This window comes from Engraulis encrasicolus, chromosome 8 (assembly GCF_034702125.1).
Source record: "Engraulis encrasicolus isolate BLACKSEA-1 chromosome 8, IST_EnEncr_1.0, whole genome shotgun sequence".
In the NCBI taxonomy this organism is placed as follows: Eukaryota; Metazoa; Chordata; class Actinopteri; order Clupeiformes; family Engraulidae; genus Engraulis; species Engraulis encrasicolus.
The window spans coordinates 6,554,070-6,566,327 of record NC_085864.1 but is presented as its reverse complement, the minus strand read 5'-3'; the positions used below and the strand labels follow the sequence as shown (position 1 = coordinate 6,566,327).

The window sequence follows — 12,258 nt, the reverse complement described above, 5'->3', positions numbered from 1 at the left end:
AATGCAAAATGGCAAAACAATGAGTACAGTATGACATTGGCACATGGACAAACTATAGGCCTACGCCTACATTTCAGCCATTTATATTTTGAGAAATAACGCTACATAATACACATACAGGGGTCTATGTAATGAAAACAATAATAAAACAAAATAGGAGCAGAGATAAGAATTTAAGATTGCTGTGCAATTGTTAACGCATAAACAAAAAGGGTCTAAGAGGGTAGGCTATGCCTTTTCTCCACACACACATAGGCGTACACATTCTACATGAGGGGTGCTGGTCACAGGGCCAGTTTTTCAAAATTCCTCCCATTAAAAGGGCTGAACAACATATTACACATTTATGTCTATATTCACATTCATTACACATTCATTTCTATATGCATCCCGATGTCTCCTCTGCCTTGTCAATGAAGGCCTGTCACCTAACTCATTACAACTAAAACAAAGCCTGGGGAGTGTTAGTAAACTCATCCCAACTGTCCCTTCTCGGAAGGTTTTTTTTTATTGCTCCCAAACCCAAGTTAACTACAAAACAACTTGACAAGGCTTTTGATCCCTCTCTCTTTCAAGCACTTGTGGTTTCCTCTATAGGATGTATTTACTCCAGGAGGAAAATGCGAAGGAAATCGTAATTGAAATCGCTTTTAACAAACACGGAAATCGTAAAAAAAAAAAAAGTTTAAATTTTTTATTTTTTTAACATTTTCTGAAACTATGGCGGCCAAATTTAAACTAGGGCGGTGCGCCATAGTTTCCTCAATGTATGGGAAACACTGTGAGTGGGTCCGCGTTTGACCCTCTCCTAATGTACAATTAGTTCTGAGGTACACAAATCCTAATATGTGCATCAGCCAGTGGAAGTGCACTATCTTATTTTGAGTAGTGAAGTACAAATTCAATGCAGTATAGTAGTAGGTAATTACCACTTAGCCCCTTAAGATTATGTTCAACAGAACCTGAAGTGTGAACTCAGAAGAGTGAAGTAAAGAAAAACTCTGTCAGAGTACCTCCTCACGTCTAACAGTTGTGTTTAACAAAGCTTGAAGTGTGAACCCAGAGTGTCACGGTGTAATAGTTTGAACAGAAGTAACCTCTCCCCTCCCTCATCTCTATCCTTCTATCCCTCTATCTCCTCTCCTCTCCTCTCCTCTCCTCTCCTCTCCTCTCCTCTCCTCTCCTCTCCTCTCCTCTTTGTCCACCTCTGCCAGGTTGCCACAGCTCACGACGGCGATCGACACGGTGAAGGAGATCTCTGATCAGCTGACGGAGCGTAAGAACGAGGCGGTGAGCGAGATCAACAGCACCTTCGAGGAGCTGGAGAGGGCCCTGCAGCAGCGCAAGACAGCCCTCGTCACCGACCTGGAGAACATATGCAGCTCCAAGCAGAAGGTGAGGAGAGCAGGGTTGCCAGATAGGCAGGTTTTCCCGCGACTACACTATATCGCCAAAAGTATTCGCTAAGCTGCCTTGACTCACATATCAACTGAAGTTCCTAATCCACAGGGTTCAATGTGATGTCGGCCCACCTTTTGCAGCTATTACAGCTTCAGGATACCAAAATATTGTGGACAACTCTATGATCCCAACCTTGTGGGAAGAGTTTGGAGTGAGACTCTATCTCTTCCAACAGGACAATGCCCCAGTGCACACAGCAAGGCCCATAAAGACATGGATGACAGAGTCTGGAACGGAAGAGTTTGACTGGCCTGCACAGAAGTGCTGAACTGAAACTGATATAACATCTTTGGAATGAATTAGAGCAGAGACTGAGAGCCAGGCCTTCATAGGTGTGACCTCACCTATGCGCATGTGGAATAAAAAAAATCTGTAAACACACTCCTCTTACCTTTTTGGACAGTCTTGCCAAAATAGTTGAAGCTGTGATAGTTGCAAAAAGTGGACCAACATCATATTACCTAAACCGTATGGCTTAGGAATGGAATGGCACTGAAATTCATCTGTGAGTATGTTAGCGGATACTTTTGGCAATATAGTGCATCAGTTTCCAATGAAGCTGTGCCTTTAGCTGTTCCCCTGTAATCCAGCTCTCTCCATTTCCTCTTCACGGCTCATTTCATATTCCTGTCGCCCCTCTCATGTCTAACGCCAATAGCAGCAGCAGACTCATTGCCATGCTGTCTCGGTACCCTCCTGCCACTTCTCCCTGTGCCAATTTATTTTGATTAGTCGCCCTGGCAGTCTCTCTCCTTCGGAATAACAAACCGAGGCCATATTAAATCTCTCTTTTAGCACATTACGCTCTGAACCGTGCATGGCATTCAAAGGCCGTTCAGCAACCTTCCCCCATCGCCGGTGGCCAGACGAAGATGAAAAACTCCCCTCAGAGGATATTTCTCTCCTTTTACCTGAGTAGAGGAGAAGGTCAATTTGACTTTTTGTCTACATTGAGTGTAGTTACTATTTGAGTATTTCGATGTTAAACGTAATGGTGGTAGTATTCGGGTTGAGCACAAACTCTTTATTAATTCCGAACGTGGCCGTGACCGGAGAATGTTTCGGTTGCAGAACTCTGTTCCACACATGCACATGGAATATTTCCAGAGCTTGTTTCAAACTGAAGACCGGCAAAGTTCCAAGCCATTTGAAACCGGAATATCCCGCCCATCTAATTGCTCTCTGTGTTTTTAATATGCTACTTTTTCGCCCTTTTTAATTGACATTTAATTACATCTCTCTCTTTCTCTCTCTCTCTCTCTCTCTCTCTCTCTCTCTCTCTCTCTCTCTCTCTCTCTCTCTCTCTCTCTCTCTCTCTCTCTCTCACACACACACACACACACACACACACACACACACACACACACACACACACACACACACACACACACACACACACTGTCTCTTCTAATGATGTACTGTAAGTGAATGTGACTGTAAATTATGTGTTTTGTGTGCCTGTGTCAGGTGTTGCAGGGGCAGCTGTCGACCCTCCTGCAGGGCAAGGAGAACATCCAGAGCAGCTGCAGCTTCACGGAGCAGGCCCTGTCTCACGGCAGCGCCACGGAGGTCCTGCTGGTCCAGAAGCAGATGGGGGAACGCGTCGCCGCCCTGGCCTCACACGACTTTCCCGAGCGGCCACACGAGAACGGACACCTGGACTGCCAGGTTACACTGTCCCCCTTACCCATTCCATTTTTTAAAAATTGGTGGTTCTTGTCTTGTACCTTTCAAAATGCATTTTTTAAATGTTTGCCTGTCTATCTGTCTTTCTGCCTGTCTATCTATCTATCTATCTATCTATCTATCTATCTATCTATCTATCTATCTATCTATTGTTGAAGTTTACCGTCTTGGTCTCTACTTCTTGCATGTTCAAAATCCGAGTCAAAGGAATCAAAAACTCCAAAAGCCAAATTAATCTATTTATTTTCTAAAATTACCAAATAACAAAATGACCACCACTGGTAATATCCAGAATACCAGCAATGGCCCATACACAGTAAACACTACAGCTTTCCAGAACTGCAGAGTCTACTACATAAAAATGACAGTGAACAGTGAAAGCATTACGGAACGTTCCGGAGATCCTAACCTTCTCTCGCCCTGACCGATAACAAAAATTAGGACCTACTGAATATCCCCTATCTGTTGGTATTTATGGTTTGTGGGTGTATGGGTGTGGTTATGTGTAAGCAATTACGTGATTTGTTAGTTAACCCAGAATATGCCTAATCTGTGTCGATTGTAAGCTGCTGTCTTCATTTCCGGGTGGGCCTTGATTTCATCACTCTAGGTCTTCATGACCTCATCTGTGGACTTCCTGAGTTCTGTAAATTTAATCAAGCAATACACATACAACAGCACATTCTTTTGACATATTTGAGGGTCTTTGGCTCTGAAAAGATTGAAATCCAATGTTAGTCGTTTGCCCATTGTCACCTACTCCTGGCCTCCTAAAAAGGATTAAGTCAAATAGTTTCGCTTCTGAGTGACATCACTGTATCCTGTGTTCTAGAACGAATGATACTTCAAGGAGTTTGGTATGGACTTCAGACTTATTCAGAAAATAAGCAATCAGTTAATCAAACATCACATGACAGTTTTCAGCTTGTCTCACAACAATGTTTGATGAGTTCTGTAGGCTCTCCTAAAAGGAATGGGCAATTACTCAACATCTTCATCTCATGATTGGCACATGGGGTCATTGGGCCTACTCAGTGGTTTGAGTGCCCATCAACAGAACACATTTATTTTAATGTTTTTAATCATAACCAAATATTGTAGAATTTCCTGCAAACACAAATGAATACCTGAACAACTTGCTGTAAGACAATGCATTATATTTCAGGACCTCAGAATCTAGCCTATTTTCCAACAGTCCCTTTCGTGAGGTCATAATTAATATGACCTCATCAAATTTGTTAGACCTCAGTGTTAGACTCTGTAACCAACATGACCACATAGCTTTCCTTGGTCAACTTCTCTTGTCCATTTCTGGAACCTAAGTTGCTCGCCTCAGAAACCTAGTGCAAAGAGAATACCACATCATCTGCTCATCACCCAATGTGTCATTGCACCAAGACATTATATTAATGTGGAAACCACAGTGAGTTCCATTGCCGAAGGCTGTGGAAAAATGTAAAGGGTTAGAAATAAAAACAAATGAAAACAAATATGTAAAAGACAAATTAAATAATTCATAATAACAATAATAATTATAAACATCCTCCACTGCTGATCCTCCTGCTATAACAAAACCTAAAATTGAAACTTCTCCATTCAATACCACCAATTTCCGCAACATTGGGACCCCCTTTTCCACTACCAGTTCCTTGAGGTGTTATACGGCAGTTTCTTATTGTTAGGCTACGTTGAATGGTGGCGTCTCCTGTAGGATCCCGTTTCATTATGAAGCATCATCAAATACCACAATGTAAAAGGAAACATGTTAACGTTAGTAGGGTTAGTATTAGTGGTGTTAGTGATAGTAGTGCCCCGCATGCATTAAGCTGCAGGCTTATGCCTTTCCCCATTCTTTGCGCTTCCGCAAGCTTGTTTCAATGTAACCCTGTGCGCCTTTCCCTCAAGGTGAATATTGTGTGTAATTCGCTCAACGTGGTTCGGTATACTGCGCTCAATCGCTTTTGGAAGGAGCCCATTTGAATTCCTCATCTCCTGTCTCGTTGGTTCCTCTTCCATCTGCAACCTGTGTGGAGAAATCTGACACCAAAGTAGTTAGTTTATCGTAATATGGTTTATATTGCAACGTGCGGAATCTTCGTGTTCGAACCTAGCGTTGGTCCAGGGCTTACTGTTTGCCTAGTTTCTTACTGACCTCAGCACCATGAGTCAGAGTGTTGACCCAGCTCATAATTGTATGTAGGCCTATACCAACCTTACCAATTTGCTCTTGGGCGTTTGGTCCAAATCCTTATGGGTATGCGTTCCACAATCCACCAATGTGTCCAAGTTCATTGCAACCGTTTTTTTTTCTTTTTATTTCAAACCACAGACCTTCTGCCAAAGTTATTTTACCAGCCCGGAGACAACGGTCTCCCATTCATGTCCTCTAACAACCATCAGTGTTTTGGCCGCACGGCCCCCAACCAGTCCATCAGTTATTTCCAACTGGTCACTCGCATCAACGTCTTTTCCGAAGACGCCCTTTCGTGCTCTCTCCCAATCCTTTCCATATCGAACGTTCTCTGTGGAAAAAAATCCTTGATTTCCGATGTCCTTGTGAGAAGCTTGCACTGCTGCCAAACGTTCTTTACCTTTTCCATAGTGAACCCCTGTAAAACCATGGCCTTGTTACCTCATTGCCGCATAAACCGCTTTCAATCTTTACCAACCTCCAACACTCAACAATGTGTTTTTCAAACAACCTTTGTTATCTGTCGTTATTTCCTAGGCTATGTATGTGATGTGTGGTGTACTGCAGTCTTTTCTCAAATCTCGTCTGTCTTAAGTCGAGTCCAGTGTCACGGTCGCACATGTAGGCCTAATATGCCTATCTCCCCCTTTCTTCTGAAATAACACGCCGTGTTGTTTCAGAAGAACCCACAACAATTGTGTAACCAGGTACACCGCGCAGTTAATGTCTGAACGGTAATCGTAAATAATCTTAATAATAAAAAATAAAAATAAAAACCTCAAAATATCCATAGGTCTAAGGAGTAGGCCTATTCCTGTTGTGACAAACAGAACAAACAATAAAAAATCATCAGTCAAATCAATGTACAGAGAGTATTGGGAAGGCCATCGTGTTTTTAGCTAATTATGTTTGTTCAGTCAGTATTGTGTACTCTTATACAAACTTTCGCGTGGTGTTGGGTAGACTATGTGTAGCTTATAATGCAATGTGTATAATTCAACCTCAGCAGTCACCCCTTCTTGCCCAATGTAGATGTAGGGTAAACAGTCCCACTGATTCCCAATAACTGTCTTAAACACGCCTGTGCGTATGTTTTCATCTTAATCAATGTTACGTGGTAGGGGTCAGAAAAAAGGGATATGGGTGTATAAATGGCACCCAAGGGCGTCACTTCTGGTGTGAGTTAAGCAGTAGTGTTATACCGAACAAACTTGTCATAGTCTTTCAATTTCTCATAGGCCTGGGCCTCGTTTCACTATAACGATGGTTCTTAGCCTTACGTGTGTCGTTAACCAGTGATCCTACGAATGTTCTTAGATTTTCTACGACTGTTTCCCAAAGACATTCGTACATGAACGCGCGTGCACAGCCTCTAAGATCATTCGTAGCGTCGCTCTTAAGGATCGCTGTCCATTTACGTGGTGCTGAAGTGTCCTCGGAGTGAACTGCGCCGTCATCTGCTGCTAAACCATTTACAAAAAGTAAGGCGTGTGTAAGTGTCAAAAGTTGCTCTCCATAAAAGGTGGAATACATTTGTAGCTGTTTGCAACTATTGATAGGAGTTATTGTTGGCAAATGAAATAAAATGCACACAAACAATGAAATCATGCAAAACTCCCAACTGACTGTAATAACCATGAGCTACGCCGTTAAGGGTTAACGTTCGGCGAGAAGGTCGCTACCGTGGAATAGCAGCACGACAGAGAGAATCTCTAGACCCCGACGCGGAGCGGAGGGGTCTTGTTCTCTCTGAAGTGCTGCTATTCCACAAAGCGACCGACTCGCCGAAAGTTAACCCGCTTATTATATGGATATACTTAATGACTCACACATGGCGGGGACATTTCTTTAGGCCTATTTAATGTTAAGATTGTTGCTGCGCAAAACAAAACAGTGCCGTTGTGGAACACCGCTAGGCAACAGCTAGGTAGCCAGGACAACAGGTGTTGTCTATCACAGCAGCTGATTAGAGTCTTGTTGAAAAGTCGCTTTAGCAGTGAAAAGTCTTGTTGCCATTGACAGCGGTCTGTTATAGACCAACCCGTCCGTTATCGAAAAATAACAGACGTGCGAACGTTGGGGAGCCCCGTTGAAATGAATGGAGCATTCGACCGATGACGTCACAACCATATAATAAGACCCAGATAAAGCGCGTGCAGTTCGCTACTGCAGCTTAATAGGCCTATTTAAGAAGACAAGTAGGCCTAGTTGGAGTTCCAAATTGGGATGCGCAAAGTTACAACCTCAAGGCGTTCAAGGCTTGACAACTGTCGGGAGCACGTCTGTTATGAAAAACAATGTCCATCAACATTGACACATCCCCTCGCTGCCTTTTTGTTATTGCTTAGCCTACTAGAGTCGGAATAGGGAGAGCAGAGCTTGGCACATGTGGTGAGCGGTGCGCAAAGTAGCCTACCGTGCGGCTTTCACAACTGTGAGGACATTTTTGCACGGCAGTCTGCTGTTATTAAAACAAAAAATCTACACGAATCCCCATCGCTGCCTTTTTTGTCATAGCTTACCCTTCGCCTACAACTATCATGTATTTTCGGCGTCGCCTTCCCTTTCTTAGGCTAGGCCTACTTGAAAATGAAAGAGGGTGCAACAACTCGCTGACCATTTTTCTTTAAAAAAATATAAAACAAATAAAGTTTCATCACCACTCATCAACACTCTTGTCTCTGGTTTCCGAAGCCCCTTATTCATTTTGCCTTGTTCTTGTTCATGAAGCACCCACACAAATTATGATTTATCACAGTTTAATTATGTCCAGGTTTATCAAACACAGTCGAACTATTTTACTACCTGTAACATATTTCCAAACACATTGCTTTTATTATAGGCCTACACATCCACAATTAATGTTACCTTCATATTTTCGTTGCAGTGTCAACTGTGCTGCCATGATATTTACACTCCCGTCTTAAAACATCAACTTGAAGTGCAAGTTTCCTCTTTTCCTATGGGTGTCTCCACTGTGCCATGCCACTCGCGTCTTAAAACAGCAATCTTATGCGCAGGTTTCTTCTTTTCCCTTCATATCCTGTGGGTGTCTCCACTGTGCCATGCCGCTACGATCAATCTTAGCGCGTTAAGACTACTCTAGACCACTCGTGGATTGCTCTTAGAGTTACGTGTCAACCTGCGATGGTTCTTAGCTAAGTTGGCTTTGGGAAACGCTCCGTGAGCTCTACGATGGTGTTACGTGTGAACTTAAGTAGCACGTAGCGTTAAGTAGTACTTAAGGCCCTTTCGGAAACGAGGCCCAGAAGGGGTCCCCCAACCCTTCTCCTTTGTGAGCTCTAGGTCCCAATCACGTTTGCGTAGTGTCCATGGGATAGGCTTGCTCCGGCTCCAGTGTGCGCTTGGTGTGCTTGTGCTTGTTTTTTCTCTGGTTTCAGCTTTGAAGTAGGTGCAGTGCCCTCCGTGTTGTGTAGGCATTCCACTGGCAGTCTCTCACTCAGAGCCCGGTCCCACTATAAGCAAAACACCCCCATACATGACCCTACCTTGGGCATCGCTACTCCCTGTTCCCCGTCCTCTGAATCCCACCACGTTGTCCCTAACCCCTTAATGAAATTGGACCAACTTCAGGATTGGATGAAGAATGTGTGACTGCTGTGTTGTAACATGAGTTGTATCAATTGTGTTTCGATTCCGTCGCTCTTTTGGACTCAGCTAATTGCAACTTAACTAGTTGTGCATGTGCTGTATCAGTGCTTAGTTTCTCTTCCTCGCGTTTTGCACTATACTGTTTCATGTGGTGCTTGAGATGGCGTTCCCAGTATTCTGTAGTACTATAGGGCAAATTTGGACCATTTAACATCGTTTCTCGTACCGGCTTTGGGATTGCTTCTAGAATGGCCATTCTGAACATAGCAGTTTGCAGCTTGTCAGAGCTTGGATGGTTTCCGGCTATGTCTGTCCAAAATTCCTTACTTTTTGCTCCATCGGGCACTGGGTGACGTTTACGCATTGCAGTGCCTATGTCAGCTGCGTATAACGCAAATGGGTATGAATCTGGCAAAAGGCTCGTTCTTGCTTCTGTTTCCACTATCTGTAATTCCCACGCGCTTGCTTGTTTACATAACAGTGCGCGCCAATCGCCAATCGTTATCTTTTGTGACATATAGCCTAGCTTTCATCAATTTGGACAACCACGGTGCACCCCTTTCGACGGGTGGTGGCATTTTTTCCAGGATCGAATTCATGTCAGTAAAACTAAACGGCTTATAGCCTATTCATCCACTCTGTTCTTTTTCTCCACCGGATATATTCCAACTGTCTTGGTTGGGCCTTTACGTGAAAAAAAAATATCCTTCTCATGTTCGTATTCGACCTTTGCACATGCACTCTCAAAAGTCCAAACAAACACACACACAAACAAACAACTGGCCAGTAGTCACACATTCTTCAGACACATATAGGGCCCATTGACATTCAATGGCAGACAAACACAGACCACCTATGTAGTCTACATGTTAGTAAACACAAAGTGCGTATCCTGTGACATTAATTGCTCACAGATTAAACAGATTCCATCTCTTTGTTTCTCCAATGAATGGCCAAGCAACGCTCTCAATATCTCCTCCCACTGTTCCGAAACAGTGATCCACCTCATTTTATCCTTCTCTCGTAATTCTGACTCCAAATTCAATACATTTCCTCCGTACATCCTGCCTTCAGCAGAATGACCACTCATTTCGTACTCGCTAGTACGTTACTCACTTCTCGTAATTCTGACTCCAAATTCAATACATTCCCTCCGTACATCCTGCCTTCAGCCGAATGACCACTCATTTCGTACTCGCTAGTAGGGGAGAGGGGGGCACAAAGTAACGTTTTTTGCTTTTAAGCTGATATCTTCACATATAAGGCAGTTACATTATTTATTTTTTAACACATGAAACGTACACATCTCTGTTACATATTAGCACTGGTGGTTTGTTATAAAAACCTACCATTGCTTTACATTTTCACTGTTTGTGGAGGATGTAAAATGTTACATTTTACCCCACAGGTAGTGTAAATTGTAACAGGGGGAGGATTAGTTGTAACACATGCTGAAAATATGTATTTAAAACAATGAATCCAGTATAATTTCACCACAAGTGTGTTTGTTTATAAATCTACGATACTTAAAGATACTTTCTTACCAAAGACACTAATAAAAAATAAATAAATAGGCTTTAGAGGCTTTAATTTTATTAGTCATTAAAAATCACAAAATCCAATCTCACAGTATAGCTTAATAATAACTTTTATAAACACTTATTATGAATAATATTTAAATAAATAGAGCCATACTTCAAATAAAATGTGATAGGTTTGCATTTGTGTGCCAATTTTATTTCACCTTTATTTTACCATTGACAAGAATGAGAATTTCACTGAGATTTACCGTGTTACAACTAGCCCCCTTAGCCTCACCCATGATTGTTGTCAACCCAGCACTGGCTACGAAGTAGCAACAACCTTCATTATGGTATCATTTTGTAACTGAGAAAACACAGTATCCGGCAATATCGGAATAGTTTTGGTAGCTTGTACCCTTGCTTCACTAAACAAAAAACAAGCGACGTGAAAAAAAATACTTTCAGGGTGCTAAAACACACTTTGTGGAATAACTCAATGAAATCTCAACGAAAATATTTGAAACTTTTCTGAAGGCTTCTGTTGACTGAAACAATCGTGTTTACAGAAGTAGGCAGAAAATGATTGGTCCGTCTTGATAAAAAGTCCGTGTTACATCTTGCCCCCCGTTAGTTTGTGCCCCGTGCTCCCCTACGTTACTCACTTCTCAAACACTCGCGCAAACACGCTCTCACATACACACGGGTACCCGGTCCACACACTAGGTTCACAGCTCAGTCCTGATACCAATAATTACCAGAGTGAAACCTAACCAAAAGAAAACAAATCAAAACAATACAATAATAGGCCTATTCGTTGAACTCCAAGCTCAACAGCGCGCGGATCTCCCTGATGCGTATCAGTAACTACTTTGGGAGGGTCCCAGACCCTCCAGAGGTCCCAGACCTCTCCGATCCAGATCTCACTTACTTCCTGATGAACCCCAGGTTCTCCTCCAGTTGAGATTACTCGACCCCTTCTGTTTTTACCGGATTGAGGAAGCCTCGATGACCGCTATTACCAAATTTACCTTTCAGATATTTAATCTTCAAGGGGGAAACACCGAACTGCCCTCTGACTTCCAATAAAAGCCCCTCACTCTCAACTCGACCAAATTCACAACTGACGACCATCTGGACCGCAAAAAGTTCAGTTCACATTCAACCGTTCTTTCAGGGCAGATATTTCAACAACCTTCTGTCTAACCTCCAAGGTTCTTGTCTAGTTGAGATTCGCAGATCCCAGATCTCTTCGATTTTTAACAGATGGGGAAACCTTGATGTCCGCAATTACTTGTTACATAGTTAGATGGGCTATTTCGAACCCAATCCTCCCACGGGGAAGCACCAAACTCCTCTATTACTGTACACCTGATAAAGCCCTCATTCCCAACTTAGACTATGTGCAAACCACAACATGTAATACAGTCAAAGACAATACCAAACAAACAAATAGGCCTAATGATGCTTTCGCTGTCGCCGTCAAATACAAGGAGGCATATGCAACAGAGTAGCAACACACAATTTGGAATAGCCAATCGCAGAATTTGATTTAACTGGTTTCTGCTTACCTGGTTGTGTGGCCACGATTTCGTTGTTGTCACCCGACTGCGATATCCTCCAGGAAAGAAAAAATGTAAATCCTATTGTGAAAAGTAAAAATGTTCTTCAAAAGAAAAAATATATTTTAATTCCTTTTGCTCGAATCACGTCGGGGTCACCATGTTGTTGAAGTTTACCGTCTTGGTCTCTACTTCTTGCATGTTCAAAATCCGAGTCAAAGGAATC

The 12,258-nt window shown here is 42.7% G+C and overlaps 1 protein-coding gene across 1 annotated transcript in view; it reads left to right on the top strand.

Moving 5' to 3' along the window:
• LOC134454102 (tripartite motif-containing protein 3-like) overlaps positions 1-12,258 on the top strand; it is a 72,432-nt gene that overhangs the window by 45,369 nt on the left and 14,805 nt on the right. Inside the window, exons 5-6 of the mRNA XM_063204888.1 lie at positions 1,215-1,395; positions 2,929-3,129. Of these exons, the coding sequence (XP_063060958.1) occupies positions 1,215-1,395; positions 2,929-3,129 (382 nt within the window). The remainder of the gene's footprint in view (positions 1-1,214; positions 1,396-2,928; positions 3,130-12,258) is intronic.